This window comes from Rutilus rutilus (assembly GCF_951802725.1).
Source record: "Rutilus rutilus genome assembly, chromosome: 4".
NCBI classification, from domain to species: Eukaryota; Metazoa; Chordata; class Actinopteri; order Cypriniformes; family Leuciscidae; genus Rutilus; species Rutilus rutilus.
Window position 1 is genome coordinate 11,599,470 of NC_140212.1, and position 18,308 is coordinate 11,617,777.

Below are 18,308 nucleotides of genomic sequence, written 5' to 3' on the forward strand. Positions count from 1 at the left end.
TAACGGCAAGCATATACACAACTTCTACGGAAGACTTTATTCTCGAAACATTTCGACTTTAATCTCGAAACATTTCGACTTTAATCTCGAAACATTTCGACTTTAATCTCGAAACATTTCGACTTTAATCTCGAAACATTTCGACTTTAATCTCGAAACATTTCGACTTTAATCTCGAAACATTTCGACTTTAATCTCGAAACATTTCGACTTTACTCTCGAAATGATAGCATTTTTTTTACATATATATATATATATATTTTTTTTACATAAATGTTTTTTTTTTCTACATAAATGTTTTTTTTTTTTTTTCATAATTTTTTTTTTTTTTACATAATTTTTTTTTTTTTTTTACGTTGCGGTTCAGGGCTTCCGTACAATTCCCCCAAACTGCTGCTTGGTAAGTCAATGTCCTTGCGGTTCTGTATGAGAATGAGACCTAACCTCAGTTAAAGAAACCTCTTTCACAGCTTTAGCATTCTGTAAGCCTGTTTATCGGTCCAATGGCGGTCTCCAATAATACGGGGGGAGGTTTCTGCGCATTACTGTCTTTCCTTTTATGCAACACAACAAGATTAAATGAAATACATTTTCTCATATGTATTACCTCGTTATTTCATCTGACTCCATAAATGAAAAAGGTTTTAATGATATCTGAGCATCATTAAAAGTGAGTGAATGTTTGATTATTCTTTTTAACTCTTTAAGTATATTTTAGGAAACTATGTCGCTCAGAGGTCCTCATGTCTTCTGTTTAACGCAGGTCTCACATTCACAAGCTCATCAGTTTTGATCATCAAACAGAGGTAATTGCTATATACCTGAGATCGGTCACATTCACGTTTACACAATCAAAGATACTTTGGTATAGCCCCCATGGAAGTGCATACACTTGAATTTAACTTAACGTTTACTTCAGAGGTATGGCCACTATTACAGATATAAACTGACCAACATTACTTCTCTTATAATAGCTTTGGATTGGCCATGCCACGGTTTCCACGTACACATTAAATTAAAACAGGGGTAAGACACACCCAAATTTAGATTGATCAAGCAGCATTTGCTGTTCTAAATGGAAGTTCACTACTTTCAGATCAAGTACACTTGAATTGATGCCAAATATTAGTCGTCACTATTCTGACGCAAAACTTGTGCCCATTTTCTTATAAACCCAGATAATTCAGTATGCTTACCAAATGGTGGTGTCTGTCATTATAATTAGATTTTGGTCCCCTATTGAGGGGTTCACAACTGTGAGATCAGAATTTGTAATTGAATGGGTTCTTGATTTACATACAGGAGGTAGTTTGAATGGAGGATCTGGGCGAGGGCACACCTTTAAGGGGCACATCACATTACTCATATTTTATAACTTCTTTTTAGCTTTTCATTATGGCTGGGAGAATGAGACCATTTTACCAGGCGCACTGAGATACTTTAAATGATACCAAACATGTATAGTTACTTTTTGTACACATTTAAAGGAACATGCCGACTTTTTGGGACTTAAGCTTATTCAAAGTATCCCCCAGAGTCCATACATACCCTTTTCATCTCCGTGCGTGCCGTAACTCTGTCTTAACGCACCCACCGCTAGCCTAGCTTAGCACAAAGACTGGAGGTAAACGGCTCCAGCTAGCATACTGCTCCCAATAAGTGACAAAATAACGCCAACATTTTCCTATTAACATGTTGTGATGTGTATAGTCACAGCATGTACAAATAACAAGATCATATGAGACACAGCCATCTTCTAACCGTATACATACTGGGAACTATATTCTCAGAAGGCGAAGCACTGCTACTTGGGCGGAGTGATTTGCACACAGCACCTGAGAAGCCCCGTGGTGAGGAGCAGAGAGTTCGCTCAGATTTGGAGTAAATCACTCCGCAGAAGTAGCAGTGCTTCGTAACTCTGTAACTCTGGGGGATACCGTGAATAAGCTAAAGTCCCAAAAAGTCGGCGTGTTCCTTTAACATTGCATAGGTTTTCAGTAAGTTTTAGGTGAGGAGGAGAACGGGGGAGCAGGGGGAGATTGTAGAAGTGAGGTGTGACTGCACTCTGTGGTGCGGCTCGGTTGTTGCTGTTATATATGCAAGAGAGAGTTCAAATGTTAATTTTCATGAGAGCACTTAGTTTTCTCGAGGGGTAGTCCAGACTTGCTGACACCCGTCTTACGTTCTGATACAGAATGCCTCCTGAATTCTGACTGAGGACTGAATGGTTGAGGACTGAATGGTTACACATGTTTGTTTTGGACTCCACAACCAGGCATTCTCTCCATCTCCCTTGCGACAATCCTTCTTCCTTGTACAACTGCAGGAGAAAAGCAGACAAACATGGGTAATGAGCCACACTGCATTTCCTTTAACTGGGCTGAACACAAGAATGTAATACTGTAGCACTTGCTAAAATTTAACAATAAACTCCAAGACTTGGATTTCGCCATATTTTAGAGGTTAACTAAACTAAAAAGGTTATTTTTTAACCTTTGGGGGTTACAACATGTTTTTGGGGCCCTTGAGATTTTTTGACATGCCCTGACATTTGTGCTTATTTCAGTTGCTTATAAACATATTAAATGGCAAAATTGTCATTATACTCCATTCAGCACAAACAGGGCTACAATAATATGTGAGCAACATGTATGTTCGTATTTTTGAGAGAAAAACATTTATGCATGGTTATTGAAAAAACAGAAAAGCCACAAAACACATACTAAATATGTGTCCACAAGACTTTTGACTAATGGATGTTGTAACCTAGTGTTTTTGCTTCAAAATGATGTGAAAATCATCCTACCTACTCATTCACATAAAACAATGCATTGATATAAATTTTGTAAGACACTTTTTGTTTAGAAAGGCAATATGCGTAGGGGCGTAGTTTATTTAAAATATAGTAAACAATATAATCCAAATGTGAATGAAAGTCAAAAGGCACATTTTGAGTACATAGTCAAACCTGGAAACAAATGTTCAAATAGGCTATATGGGCCATTCTATAGAACTGGTTCAAAGTTAGAGTTGGAAACATCTTGATTTAGATGTTTTACGCATGCAAATTGTATAATATCCAAGGTAGTAATTTCTAGTAATTGTGCAGTTAATTCTCATACTGTATTTTCAGAAAGTTTTGAAATATTTTTTTCCTCTCCCCAAATTTGTCACTAACTAAACACAATAATAAATAATTTAATGAGAAGGCTTTTATTAACCTATTAAGATTTTGTTTACATCAACCTTGCAAATATATATTTTTTGATATTTTATTAAAAAGTTTTTACAGGTAAATCAGCAACAATTACAATTTTAACATTATTTCAACTGTAATCTTTCTTTGAAATCAGCATGATAATCTTTATGCCTTTTACATTTACATTATTTATTACTTTGAAAATACATGGGAACAAACACTATAATAACACCTTAGTTGATAATTCAATATACCTACTTTACGTTGACAAAACATCCCATATTATATATTTAACATATAATCGCAGAAATTGGCGAACAAAAGCTTCATTGGTGTGGCAGTAGTGACAGTAGTTTACAGTGAACACTTCATAATCTATCCATAACTTGTCAACGAAATCTTGTCTAAATTACGTCTAAATTACTATATTACGTCTATAACATATCTTTTTATGATATATTAATATAGGGCATATAAATGTTAATTTGCAGTTTAGTACGTTGCTTATACAAAGACATTTTATTTCAACATATTTCAGTCAATTTCACTCATCTCCGTATAGCAATATAGTTTGGGAAAAGCCAAACTAGTCATGTTCATGTAAAAATAGCATGTCTACTAATATAAGTGCGTGTAGTAAACAAAAGAGCGCATCTGTGTTATTCATTCACACAGACACATGCATAACACGCAGGATTCATATTTAAACAGTCTTTTTGTCATTTAAAGACACTACTGTCGTTTAATAGAACTTGCTATTCACAATCCTCAGTTGGATCCATTGCTCCATGAAATAAAACTGAAACCAGCACTTCTGAGGTAAATTTTCCCAGGATTGTTATTATTATTACGCTATTATTATTCCTCACAGCGTCCCAAGACGACGTAAAGTACATGAATCTGATTAAACTTGATGCGTTTTATCAAAATGATGTGGGAGTTGACAGGTTTGCATGGGTCGCCTCAGATCATTTGCATTTCAATAACGCGCACTCTCCGTAAGCGTTCACATTAGCAGATAATGAGCTTCGGACTGACATCTCTCTCTTTTCATACAGATTACATAAACAGAGAATATTTGTTTTCGTTTTGAATTAAATCATTTAAAAGTAGACACGTAAATGTTTATAAAGATACATTGCTCATGTCTGTGTGACAAGTATTCGCTGAGTTTTGTTTAAGTTTAAAGACATGCTCTAAAATAAAAGTTCACAGAGACGGAGAGGCAGAAAGCACACCCTGTTTATTTTCAACCCCAGAGGGTTAAAACGAGATTTCTAAACAGTTTCCTGCTCTAAAACATACTTTAATAGAGATGGAAGTCACATGACCCAAAGGAACAATGAGTCTTTTATTTGGCAGTAGAAATATCAAACTATGTTGAAGTGTGGCAGTGTTATTACTTGTCCTGTCATTTACTGGACAAGAATGTCCAAATTATGTTGTGCGTTTGGTAATAAAATTAATCTAACAGACTTACCGGCCCTCCAACACACACCAGCCACAATATGGGTCCAGTTGGGACACACATGAGTGACAGTCATTATTCTGCTCACAGGAATGCACTGGCACTTTGCTGATCTACACAAAAGAGAAGCAAGAACTGTTGTTTATTTATTTAGTTTAAGATGTCTAATATCTGATGCATCTGTAACTGAAGGATCTGCTTCTCCATTAAGAATGTTAAGCTGTGGTCACAATGGAAGTCCATTGTCCCTTTCAAACCAAGCAGTTTTCTGTTGGTCAATGGGGCAAATTTTCTCCTCAAGAGAAACTCTCGATAGGGCGGATTCCAACTGAAACTATTGGTGTTTGCCCACAAAAAATTTGCAAGAGCAATGGTTAATATGACTGCACCTTCAGGACCCAAAGGTTTTAGTCAGGAACCAATAATTTTAGGTGTAAATTAGCACACACGTCATCTCAGAGGTATAAGAAGCATTGAAACAGTGTAGGCTACACAAAAATGCACAACAAACTGACAACTGCTTATGAAGCGAAATGTGCCTGTTAACTTGAATGATACACCTCAGCTTCCTGCTTCTAATTTACTAATATATGGGCTGTCTTGTTAATTTGTAAAATGATTGACGGGAAGAGAGCACCTTGCAGTCTTCTGATTGGCTAAAAGAATATGAATACAGCCTGCTGTCACTTTTTTGTGGCAGTTAACAGACTTTAGGGATGTCGCCAAGATGTGTGATATCATGTGACATTTGTATATATTTTCTGTCATTCCATTCAAAAATCCTTTCTTTAAAGTTGGCAAACCAACCTTATTCAAACAGATTTTAACCAGTGGATGATCTCTGCCGACTCAACATAATCTGTTATCTTAACGTTATAAGTGTTGTGAATGTGTACATGGACAAACCTTTCTGCCAGTGGTGATGTACAAGTGATCCAAAGTTGAATCAAAAAAGAGGTTTTTGTTCACCCCACCATCTGTCCGTTCCCCTTGAATTCTGTGATAAAAGTCATTGTGGCTGGAGTCAAGATGCACCTGCAAGCGAAAAGTTAATGAACTCATTTATTCATTTTGAAAATGCTTTTATCCAAAGCGACTTACAAGTAAACACTATATTACAGGGGTAGTACAGCTAGAGAAAGTCCTGGGGTTAAGTGCATTGCTCTCAAGTGATTGTAGCTCATAAATCATCCATCCTTGGGTTTGAACCAACAATTCGTTTTTTTTACCAGCCCATATTATTGCACAAAGCCAGACCACCACAGCAGTCAAACCTGAAATTTACCTGAATAAATTCTAGCCATTTCATTCTTAACCAACGTACAGTTGGAAACCGTAAAAAAAACTCGAGCATCCAAACACACATTATGATGTCCAGAAATCAATTACAATAGCACGGTGGATTTGTCATGTATGAGATCTACTAATATATATTGTTAGAGCCGAGAATTTTCATGTGAATAAATCTTAATAAATTTACGAGTACTTTCATGGTCTAGTGGTAGAACTTTTGCCCAGCGTGTCAGAGGTTCTGTGTTCTAATCCACACTCGTATAGTTTTTTTTCCTCATCAAAACCGAGCCTGTGCTCGAGCCACAAGAGTGGCATGGATACAACATTGAATACAACACATGCCACTAATAGTAGCGGCAACGAGCACTCAGCAGCTTGATTAAAAAAACAACACATTTCAGCGCTAGAACGCCTCTTATTTGACAAAGGAACTAAATTAATGCCCTGCTAGTTAGATGGAGATGTTGTATTTTGTATTAAGTACATCCATGCCGCAAGATGTTTCAAAAAGTGGTGGGGATAATATCGACCCTGGCAAAAACCCATATTGCTCCGCGGCGTCAACGCAACGGTCGCTTTGGCCAGGTGGTATTTATAGCATAGGGGGCGGGACAGTTTACATTCTAGAGAGCATTTGATAGGACAGAAGATGTGATGAGAAGCTGAAGTCCGCGGTGATGACAAAAATCCATGATGCATTTTAATGGAAGTGAGGGACTGTAACTCATGAATGCTTATACCGGTATCTTGTCCGGTATTGGTTTGGAATACAACAGCTTATTCATGATAGCTAAAAAACTTTAAAGAGAATAGAAACCAGATCCTGGAAAGGGACTCACCTTTAAGACATCTGCTCCATCAGTTCCCAAGAATGCCACTGTGTGCTCATTCTCCACCGCTACAGCTACAGCTGTCAGCATGTCATTTCGGGTGTAGATGGGTTTGACAGACAGAGCATACTCAGGTTTACTGGCTAGTGGAGACGGCAGGAACTCTGCACCACATTTATATTCCTTCACCTTATTCTTCTGTTGGGCGAAAATACACAGCACATTCAAAAAGGTTGTAAACGACCACACAACATGGAAGCAGAGTTGAAGAAATACAACTCACATCTCTTTTGGTCTTGCAGATGGCCTCTGTCTTGGATATGTAGGGTGAATAAACGGTCTTTGGTTTCTCGTCCTCCAGAACTTCTCCTATGTAGCAGGATTCAATCACCTCCTCAAGCCTAGAGTTAATGCTGTTGAGTGGGTACATGCACAAGGCTGATCGACCGCCGTCCTCATCCGCACTGAACACCACAAACAGAACCTTATCGTTGAGATTCGAAGAGGTGATATTCCTAGCCAAAACTTCACCAGGTTTGGCCAGATATGACGCTTGGACCTTGTTGTACATGTTCTCCTGTTGTTCAACACCGACGGTGCAGTTGAGCTGAAGTTCGGTGTAAGAATAATAATGATGGTCATTTTCGCACAGGCGTGCTACAAACGTGATCTTCCTGCTGTCACTGGTGCCCGAAGTGCGTGAGAACAGGAAGTAGATGTAACCGTTATCCTTGAATGCATGGCGAAAGTCGTGGAGGTAGCGCTGGACAAAAGGGCTAGCTTGCACAGTGGAAGCTTCAACCATGTTCTCGAAAACATCCATTTCCAAATGCTCCTGCAGCAACCGAGTGCTGATGAGTTTTGAGCTATCAGAGCCACCGTAGCCCTTCCCTACTAGAAATACGCTGAGGTTTTCATTAGAATTAGCATCTATATAATAAGAAATGACCCCCACCACTGCAACAGACTCCTCGGTGCTGGCCACGTATGTCTTCTCACCTTTGGTGTCACTGTAGTACACCGGTTTGTCCACGCTGTGAAGGTTTACCAAAGAGCAGATGCCCCTGAAAAGGCTTCCGCAAACGACTAGGGTGCCATTGGCGGAGTTAACTAGCAGGAGTTTGTTGATGTTGTTTGTTTCCTTTGCGTCAGTGCACTGTGCAGTGATCGGTGGAGTGCACTGTGGGTTGTCATTCTTAGGGCCAGTTACAGCACTGCTCTCCAGCTTTAGTTTAGAGTTCAGCTGATAGATCCCATTTATGGCACCAAGGTAGATTCGTCCGGTTTGAGGGTCCTGAACAACATTGTTGATGACAGTTGCAGACAAGAACTGGTCTTGAGTATCATCACAGCAAGATGAGCCAAAACACAGCAGCAGGGACAGCACTGCCAGGGCCCTCCACGCCATCTCTTGAAGAGAGAGAAAGAAAACAATATTTATGTCACATGAGAGGTCCACGACCAAGTTACATGGCCTGTGAAAAAGTCATCACCAAACCACTAGGGTGTCTGGATTTTCTTTTCTTTTTTATTCAAACATACATGCAATTCACACATACAATGACTTAAATACACCTCTCTTATGATGAGCATGTTTTTAATTTCTGAATGAAAATTTATTTTGATATATTTTGGGGGGCATAAAGTAAAAACTGTCAGGTTGATACAACTGTCCTATCATAAAGAGTTTGGCATAATCTTTTTTTATTAGAGGAAAAATAAGAAAAGCAGTTTTGTTCAAAATATTATTAATATATGAAAAACTTTTCTCCACCAAATCTAAGTCATGTGGTGCAAGCAACATGGAGACAAAAGAAACATGGAGACAAACATGAAAAAAGAAAATTGTACACAACTGTTTTTAATATTGATAATAATAACATATGTTTCTTGAGCATCAAATCATCGTATTAGAATGATTTCTGAAGGATCATGTGCCCCGGCACTGTAGCCACACCAGCCCACATTGTGAGGTAGTTAGGGGGGTTCAGGGGCATGCCCCCCCCCGAGAAAATGCTGTCATTGATATTAATTAATCTATTTTTTTAATTAATTTATCTGAGGTGTAATTTATAATTTCCTGGCCGTGATTAAAGCATTTAAAGGACATTTGCTGAAGTTTGTTTTTCGATTATTCCTGCGCAAGAAGAAAGCTAGTTAGTTAGGTAGACTATATATTAAACGTCGATTGGAGACGACCCAGGGAACGTCGATTGGAGATGTCCAGAGGCAACTGATTCCATAGACGGGGGGCGGCAACTGAGAAAGCTCTATCTCCTTTAGTTTTTAAACGGGAGCGGGGAATATATAATAGAGCCTTGTCTGCAGATCTTAATCTGGAAGGTGACAGAGGAGTAAGAAGATCTTTAAGGTAAAATGGAGCTTGATCATTAAGAGCTTTAAAAACAAACAACAAGATTTTAAAATTAATTCTAAAATGAATCGGGAGCCAATGAAGGGACGCTAAAATTGGGGTGATATGATCATATTTCTTTGTCCCGGTCAGCAGCCTTGCAGCTGCATTTTGTACTAACTGGAGGCAACCAAGAGATGTCTGAGGAAGACCCAGATACAAAGAGTTACAGTAATCTAGGCATGAGGTAATAAAAGCATGCGTAACCTTCTCCAAATCTTGCGCTGATAAAAACGATTTAATATTGGAAATAATCCGCAATTGATAAAAACTATTCCTAACCACGGAATTTATTTGTTTAGTTAAGCACAATTCTGAGTCCATGATAACACCAAGGTTCCTAACTTGGGAGGAAACAGAGGGAAAATGATTGCTTAGCTCCTTAATAATACTACTACTCAATTTTGGGGAACCAAAAACAATCGTTTCCGTTTTGTCCTCATTAATTTGGAGAAAGTTAAGCGCTAACCATTTCTTAATCCCCCTGATGCATTCCAACAAAGGTTGAATTGAATGGCCAGCTTTTAACGGCAGGTACAGCTGTGAATCGTCTGCATAAAAATAAAACGAAACATTGTGCTTCTTAATAATATCTCCCAATGGACGCATATACAAGTTAAAAAGAAGGGGACCCAAAATAGAGCCCTGAGGAACTCCACTAATTATAGGTGCAGAAGATGAAGAAAATTTACCTATCTCCACTGAAAAAGACCTGTCTTTAAGATCTAAACCACTGTAAGGCCGTACCCTTGATACCAAAAAAATGCTCTAAACGCCAAATTAGAACACTATGGTATACAGTATCAAAGGCAGTCGAAAGATCAAGTAGGATCAATACGGCATTTTTACCAGCATCAACTGCAAGTAAAATGTCATTGAACACTTTTAACAAGGCAGACTCTGTACTATGATGGGCAGTGAAACCAGATTTAAAAGGTTCAAGTAAATTTGCAGCATTAAAAAACGAGTGCAATTGAGACAGCACCACTTTTTCTAAAAGTTTTGATAAAAATGATAGCTTAGAGACAGGCCTATAATTATTAAAGCAACCCTCATCCAAACCTTGTTTCTTAAGCAAAGGCTGAACAACCGCATGCTTAAAACTATTCGGAACTATCCCAGTGTCCAAAGATGAATTTATCAACGCTTGGATACTGGGGCCAATTATAGGAAAAGTCGCTTTTAAAATATCAGAAGGTATAACATCAAGTGTGGTGATAGTTGTCTTCATGTTGTTAACCACTTCACAAAGTTCCATTAAAGAGACATGCTCAAAATTATGAAAGAAAAACGGACTAGCAAGCGAATTCGAAGACTGATCTGGAAGCTGTAAAGTGAAGGATGAACGAATCGCTAACACTTTATTAGCAAAAAACGTTAAAAATCTCTCACAACGTTCAGCCGAGGGTTCCCCATGAAATTGAGACCTTGGACTAATTACAGAATTTATCGCAGAAAATAAAATCTTAGTTCTATGACAGTGTTTAGCAATTAAATCAGAGAAATATTTTGATCTAGCTGAATTTGCAGCACTCTGAAACTTAACCAAACACTCTTTGAAAATCTCAAATGATACAGTTAAACGATCATGCTTCCATCTGATCGTTTGGAAGACTGGGAAGACTCAGCATTCAAGATCAATCCTTCAACGGCATTAGCTAAATATTTCTCACTAAACTGAGAGGCAGTGAGTGAGTTTATGAAGCGAGAATAAGAGCCTACAGACTTATTCACAGTGACAGAGCTCACAACAGGGATCGTAAATACAATGGGCTTATGATCAGAAAAGGAAGGATTTTCAATACATACATTATCTACAGGGGTCCCATATGACATAATAAGATCAAGAGTATGACCTAGGACATGCGTTGGTTGGTTCATATGTTGAGTAAAACCAAATGAGTCCAGGACATTACACGAATCCGTAAACGGGGAGGAGCAGAGTAAATAGATGAGTGAGTGAAGTCTGGGAGACGAACTGGGAGATGAAAAGCATATCTATAATCCCGTGAACATCGCGTCAAATGAAGGCCCTCCAAGCTGATCCGATCCAGGACACAATCTGCGGATATCTCCCATACTGCTTTGAATGTTGAATAAGTCTTGATGATTGTATGTCAGCACTGAGACTACATGATACCAGTGTAACACCGTGTATAATACAAACAGCACAGATGTCAGACGAACAGGTACCAAAGGTACAACAAACTGAGACAAACGAGAGAGACGGCAAGCCGAGTACACTGGCCCCATCTTGCTCTCCCAAAAGTACACCAAAAGTAAAGTGAAGAAAGACATAAACATCTTGGATGCAAATTGTCTGGACTGTAAACTGACATTTGGCAAACTGACAAGTTTCATTATAATTATCTGCACTGATGATCATATCTCCCCCATACAGGTCAAATTATTAACAGAAACAATTATTCCAGTCTCTCAGACTTGATATTTGTGCTGAGTGTGCCACACAGCTCTGACTAAGCAAGCCATCACATAAGAATGCAGTGTGATTCATGACACACTCCTTGAATTGCATGTTAAAGTCGAATGGATTCTGATTGGCAGTCAACGTTATTATTTGTTCATCAGCTGGAAACATTTATTCTGAAAGTGATTCAAACAATATCATTTCTCCTCGTCGTTATTGTTATAGTTGTGGTGTGTACTTCCCTATTCTCACAGAATTCATTCTGATTTAAAACAGTTGATGGAAAATACACAGGACATGATTGCTTAAATGTTATCAGGGACAATGATTCTTCAGGTCAGTATGACAATCTCCATTGACAGACAATGATTTATCAGTAATGTTTTACAGGGGCACAGCAAGTATTTCACTAGGGCCATCGTACTTGGTGTGAACGTAAAACTTATTGTGGTCTCTAGTTAAAAGTGTCTTTGATATTCTTTTCCCTAAATATGGCAAACAACCCACATTTTTTGAAGTATAACTTATGTCTGTAGCACAAAAAGTCCAGGATAAATCCAGAAGTTTAATACTGAAGGTTTTGGGTGTGTTGAAGGTCATAACCCTAAGTTGGAACAATAAAAATGGAGATGCTTGCTAAATACAAGCCTATGTGTACAACCGATGGCAAGAGAAATATTGATTATAAATAAGCTTGTATTTCATTAACACTGACTTACTAAATACTGATTAAAAAAGTTACAGAATATAATAATTAAAAATGTAATATTGTACGTAATATTTGTGTGCACTTTTATACTTCAAATATCATGTTGATAGCTTAGTGTTAAGAGATAATGTTTGCATCTCATATCACTCATTTCTTTTTTTAAACTGTTTAGTCACAGAAGCCCTTAAGGCAAGTATTAGTTATTTCCTATAAGAAGCCACCATAATTATTTCCTTACCATATAAGGAGTCGTTTATCTTTATCTACTACACTCTTCCTGTTAATGTGTTTGGTTAAAGTCCTAGACTTGCTGTACGAGCTTAATAAACCTGACTTTGAGTGAACTACACTTCTGTGTCTGTCTGCTGGCGCATCACTTACAACTCATGAAACCTTGTGTTTCACAGCCTCCTACATTATCTCCAGATTTAAATGATCCTCAAATATGTGCACCTAGCATTTCAAATGTGCAGAATGCAATGATGAGGGTTCATACAGTAGCGGTAACCAAATTGGTTTGAAACCTACAAAACTGTCAGACATTGAAACAATATGTAAGAGTTTACAGAGATTTCATCACAACAGCTTGTATAATATGAGAGCTGCCTGGGTGTAATTGGGAGAATAAACAAGCCAGGAGAAAATGAAATGAAGGTATGTGAAACTCTTCAGATGATGACGACAGGAACAGAGATAGCTGTGCTTTCTTCGGGCTGTGACAAATAGTTCACGGTCAATCAAACACAACATGTAGAACTAAATATCCCATCATTAAACCTTGTTTCACATTACTAAAGAGCATCTTAGGTGGGAATGGGCCAGATGCACTATTAAGAAAACATATGTCAAGCATCAGCACAGTGTTACAGGAACTAAACATCCGGCTACAAAAAGCCAACATGAGTAAAGGAGAGCAATTTTTTTTTCACCAACCCCAGCGCGTGCTTTATCGCAAAAACAAATAAAATAATAATGTCAATAATGAGACTTGAAAGTGTTATAAAGCTTCAAAAGCGGTAACTGTGAATCCAATTTAAATCACATACATCTTCTGATTTAGCCTAATTAACAACATTTTCCCAAACGTAATAACGGTTAAAGTCATAAAACGCGCGAGACTCAAGGAAATAAAGCGAACAGACGTTGTTTTTAAAGTTTACAAACACGCACGACTGAAAAAATGTAAACCAGTCGAAACAAACAGAAAGTTCAACACTCACCTTTCTGGAGAAACAACTCGCGAAGGTCAAGATTTCTGTTCGTAAACTGCCAGAGACCGATCGCGAGGAAAGATTAAATTATTCCTCACCCAAATAGATCACTGAAGCTAGTAAAAAAAAAAAAAAAAAAACAGTATTACAAAAAGTGGACCAAAAAATCGATAGAGCAAAAGTCCCCACAGCTGATGGATGAGGACAAAGAGTATGATGAGGACACACGTACAGGACTCTGGACCTGCCCGCCTGACTAGAGGGAGCACTCGCGCGCTCTCTCACCCATCCCCACACGCACCCGCAAGCGTTCTCTCTCTATAGATATATATTTACCTCTTTATCCATTTAAATTCAATTTCAAGTTTTCAATGGCATGATTTTGCATGTAATATTGCCAACGTTTCAGTACAATGACATAATAAAATAAGATAAATTCAGATACATTTTAGGCCTACACAATAATTAAATATAACAGATAACTGATAACTTTAGCCTATGGCATGCAATGTTGCTAAAAGATCAATTTACAAAAAAAACTGTCATAAAATAAAACAGAATATGGTACCAGAAATATTAGTTTCAGTAAAGTTAATACATTAAGAAATTGCAATATACAGCAGCCAACTTCAATGGCTGTTCCTTTACTACATGATTGTCTCTTTTAATACTTTAATAACTGTGGCTATAATCACAGAGTCTGTATTTCGGTAAGGATCTGATGGTGATGAGACATTCTTCCAAATGTTTAGGTCCCAGACTGCTTGAAGTCTCTCTTCCCTTATCAGATCGTAGATCTATTCCTCCTGTATCAGTCTACAAAATTGCTTGAAAAATGCCTTTTCCAAAGTGGAAGTGGGAATCAGAAATAGTTATTTGCTCCAGCTTTGCTTCAAACATCCTTGAGGTCCCCCACAGGCCCTCTGTGAAGCCTGAGCTGGAATCAAAAAATGATCCTTTCCTCTCCTACACTACACTAAATTTGAGATTTGCAATAATCTGGCTCATCCAGACACATATAGGCAAATAGTTTATATCTTTTCAATATTTTAATAGAAATAAAGATAACTCAATCGATAATTCTTTCAGTTGGCAACTTGAGCCGTGAAATACCCAGTTCTCATCATCAACCTGATTACGAGTGCTCAGAGATGTGAGAACGCTAATGAAGCCACTAATGAAGACTGAGAGCAGCTCTTTGAAGGAAGACACTGTGCCAGAGTGTCCAGTGTTGTTGATCAGATTCCCAGATTATTCCCAGTGCAAACAATACAAATCATCAAAAGACAATTATTTAAATAATTCCTTTGCAGCTCTTTCAGGAGCCAGATCCATTCTTGGCTTTCAAAAATTATGCTTTGATTGATTAATTGCCTTGAGTGTTGCTTACACACACACACACACATAACCGGAAGCTATTTATTTGTACTAAGGATTAAACCCTGATTCTAGAATCTATTGCATCAGTATGTGATTAGATTAATTCATTTCTGTGGTTTATGGCTGGTTGGTATCAAATAATAGGCTTCACAGAGCAGAACAATTCAGTGGGAAGTTCTGAAATTGTAATAGGGGCAACGCTCTTCCAGATAACCTTCAGAAGTTGAAAATAAATAAAAAAAATCATAATGGGGTTGTGCTGCTGTCCCCAGGATTACAAATTACTTTGGCAGTGGAACACTGAACCAGCTAACAAGAACATTGTTTTTTTTTTGCGAGGAAATGATTGAAACTCACTTTTTTGTCTCACTGCTAATTAACAGCAACCTTGATGTATCCATCACTCTAGAAGCGCTTGAGTCCATGAACACAGCTGAGTAAGCAGAGAAGGGTTTGGAATTAGTGCTGTTATTGTTCACTAAAACTAGAAACAAAATCATTTAAAGTCATTCACTTAAAATTACTTAAAATTGAAATAAAGCTTAAATAAAATAAAAATATAATTATTAGATGAAAAACATACAGTTAAACTTGTTCCTTGATGACTAACTGAAAATAAAAAGTTTAAGTTGAGGTTCCAACATTACAAAATCTACATCTCAAAAATATATACTGGCTTTATTTAGTTACATTCTATGGGGGAAAATATAGTTTTTGCTATCAGATTGCATAGATTTTAATCATTATAATTATTTTAAAACTACTTATAATTATGTAGCTAACTATAGTTTTTATTATATTTATATATATATTTTTTTTTTTACTTTGAACATCTTAAGATGTTTTTTGCCTTAAAATATGTTGGTTGCAACAGTGTACTTTGTGTGTCAAACCACTAGGTGACAGTATATTGTCATTTTAAAATGTCATCAATGCCAAAGAAACAAAGAGATCTAGCCTATAATCATTAATGTCATTCTGTAAGTCTTTGAACAACAATTTTATAAACAATAAGCTAGTTCCACCTTCCAATGAATTACTTGAAGCACTTGAGCTGCCTGCATTTATGCTAACCTAGGCATGATTAACTTAGGCACTAAATTTAGGCATAGGTGCACCTGAGTGGTCCAGCATCTGGCATCTAGCCTACTGTAGATACAAGCAAACAAATTGGTATTTTCTATGAGACTGCTTTTCTTCTTCTTCTATTTCTATAGACAATCCATTCTCTTTTCCACCATTCTGTCTCACATGTCCTGTTGTGCACACATTTACCACATAAAACAAAAGTCCAAAAGGTGCAGTTTGAGGAAAATGCTAGCATTTAGCATCCATGCTAACATACAGTAAAGGAAAGTAGAGTCTATGTTAGCAAGTGCAAGTGTTTAATCATAGTTTAAACTAACATTGCAGTCTGGGTCTGTTTATTGTATAGGGCTGTTTATGTGAAAGTACCTTAGAGGTTAGACCGTGACAGTTTACACATAGAGCGAGGGAGAGAGACTGTTTATTTAATAGAGGTACGTGTGCAGTTTCATGTTCCCACTCTTTCACTTGTCATTTTCTCAGCTTCCCCCTTCATCTGTCTCTCTGTATTTATGTTGATTATTGAGTTGATAAATACGCATGATGCTTGGGACGTGTAAAAGACTTCCTGTCCTTTTCTAACCACTTCAAGGAACCCAGCAGACTGAGCCAAGTGACAACACTGAGTCAGCTCGAGCGTTACATTAGAGCTGAAATAAACCCTTTCTTTGATTTCACAAGGAAAATATCGTTTTTGCTATCAGATTGCATAGATTTTTATAATTATAATTATTTTAAAGGAAATTACATTTTTGTAACTATAGTTTTTATTATATTTATAATAAAGGAAAGGAAAGACATCATCATTTTCCATTTATTTTGTTATATAAAAGATAAGCTTCATTTCCTGTGGATGTCCCTTTCATAAAGGTCTCCCAATGTCCTAGTCCCAGAATTAATGTCAGCACCGAGGTTATAATTTTCTCCATGTGCTGTAAGTTTCCCCCCATAAAAACAAATTTTTAAATGTCAAGCCTGTTGGAAAATCCATCTTATGCTGGCTGTTTTGGAACATAGAAACTGGTTTCTAGCTGGTTGAAACTCGTCATTAGCTAGTTCAAGCTAGTTATTATTAGCTGGTTAAAGCTTTAGTCACGCTGGTAATTAGCTGGTCCAAGCTAGTCCTCAGTTTGTCCAAGCTGGTCATTAGTTGGTTAAAGCTGGTCATTAGCTGGTTTACTCTGGTCATTAGCCGATCCATGCTGCTCCTCAGTTTATTCCAAGCTGGTAATTACTGTAGCTGGTTCAAGCAAGTAATTAGTGGGTCCAAGCTGGTCAATTGATGCATGGTCCAAGATGGTCAATAGCATTAAAATACATTTAAATACAGTACATTTGTAATAATAGAAGACATACTACTACTCTTACAACACAAATATCACAAATTGAACATTGCGATAGGCAACATACTTTTTTAGATAGGCTAATTACAGTGAAATAATCACAGATTCAAGGGGAAAATAGGAATAACTTAATTGTCTCTATGCTTAATGTCTCATTTGATGACGCACACCACATGCATACGTGTGGAAACCGCCGATTCTCAGCTTAGTTATGGGAAACAAAAACTTTCTCAAAGAAGTTGTGTTTGACCCCCTGGCCTCCAGAATCCTTCAGCCTCAAATGCACCACTCTGTCCCCAGTCACAGCACCTCGTCCCAGGCTCTGGGTGTCACCACAGGGCCTTTGATGGCTCACACATGGGCTGCATCCTGTACTACTCCCTGTGGGGGAGAGGCTGGGTTAGGACTGATCCCTTCTGGTCTCTAGGGAAACAAAGGGGAAGTGACTGTTTGCACACACACGCTCACTTTCCATAATCCCCATACAAACCCAGCGCTTCTTCAACCTCTCACACACCCTCACTTCCCTCAGTCATATACATGCACATTCACCCTGCAGCAGTTCTCATCACACTTCAGTCTTCAAACCATCTGTGACCTTTGAGTTCTGTCCCTCTGGAATGGAGGTCCTGCTTCCCATGAAGTCCCAGCATCAGTCAGTCAGTGGCTTTGAAGACCCTTAACATTTTGCACACGCCAACAAAGGGGACATGTATCCCAGTGGTCAACATTTTCATTCTGCTTTTCTAAAGCCTATAAAACAAAAACTAACAGACTATTGTGATTAATCTAATGATATGTTCAGGTCATTTATAAGGAAAGTAAACCAACAAATGTGTTTATAAATCTGTGTGACATTTGTCACATATGTGCTACTTCACACGTATGTTTTTCTAAAATTAACACAAACCATTTATGGTTTGTTATTAATAATGGGGTACTTTAGCC

The 18,308-nt window shown here is 37.7% G+C and overlaps 1 protein-coding gene across 1 annotated transcript; it reads right to left on the bottom strand.

The window, feature by feature from the left end:
* Positions 1-795: 795 nt before the first annotated feature.
* On the bottom strand, positions 796-13,690 carry plxnb2a.3 (plexin b2a, tandem duplicate 3). The gene is made up of 6 exons (XM_084407891.1): positions 13,561-13,690; positions 7,074-8,200; positions 6,800-6,988; positions 5,574-5,702; positions 4,680-4,780; positions 796-2,320 (listed from the first exon to the last, which is right to left on the bottom strand). Exons 2-6 carry the CDS (start codon positions 8,196-8,198, stop codon positions 2,179-2,181), a joined length of 1,686 nt encoding a protein of 561 aa, XP_084264017.1. The 5' UTR covers positions 8,199-8,200; positions 13,561-13,690; the 3' UTR covers positions 796-2,178.
* Positions 13,691-18,308: the final 4,618 nt, after the last annotated feature.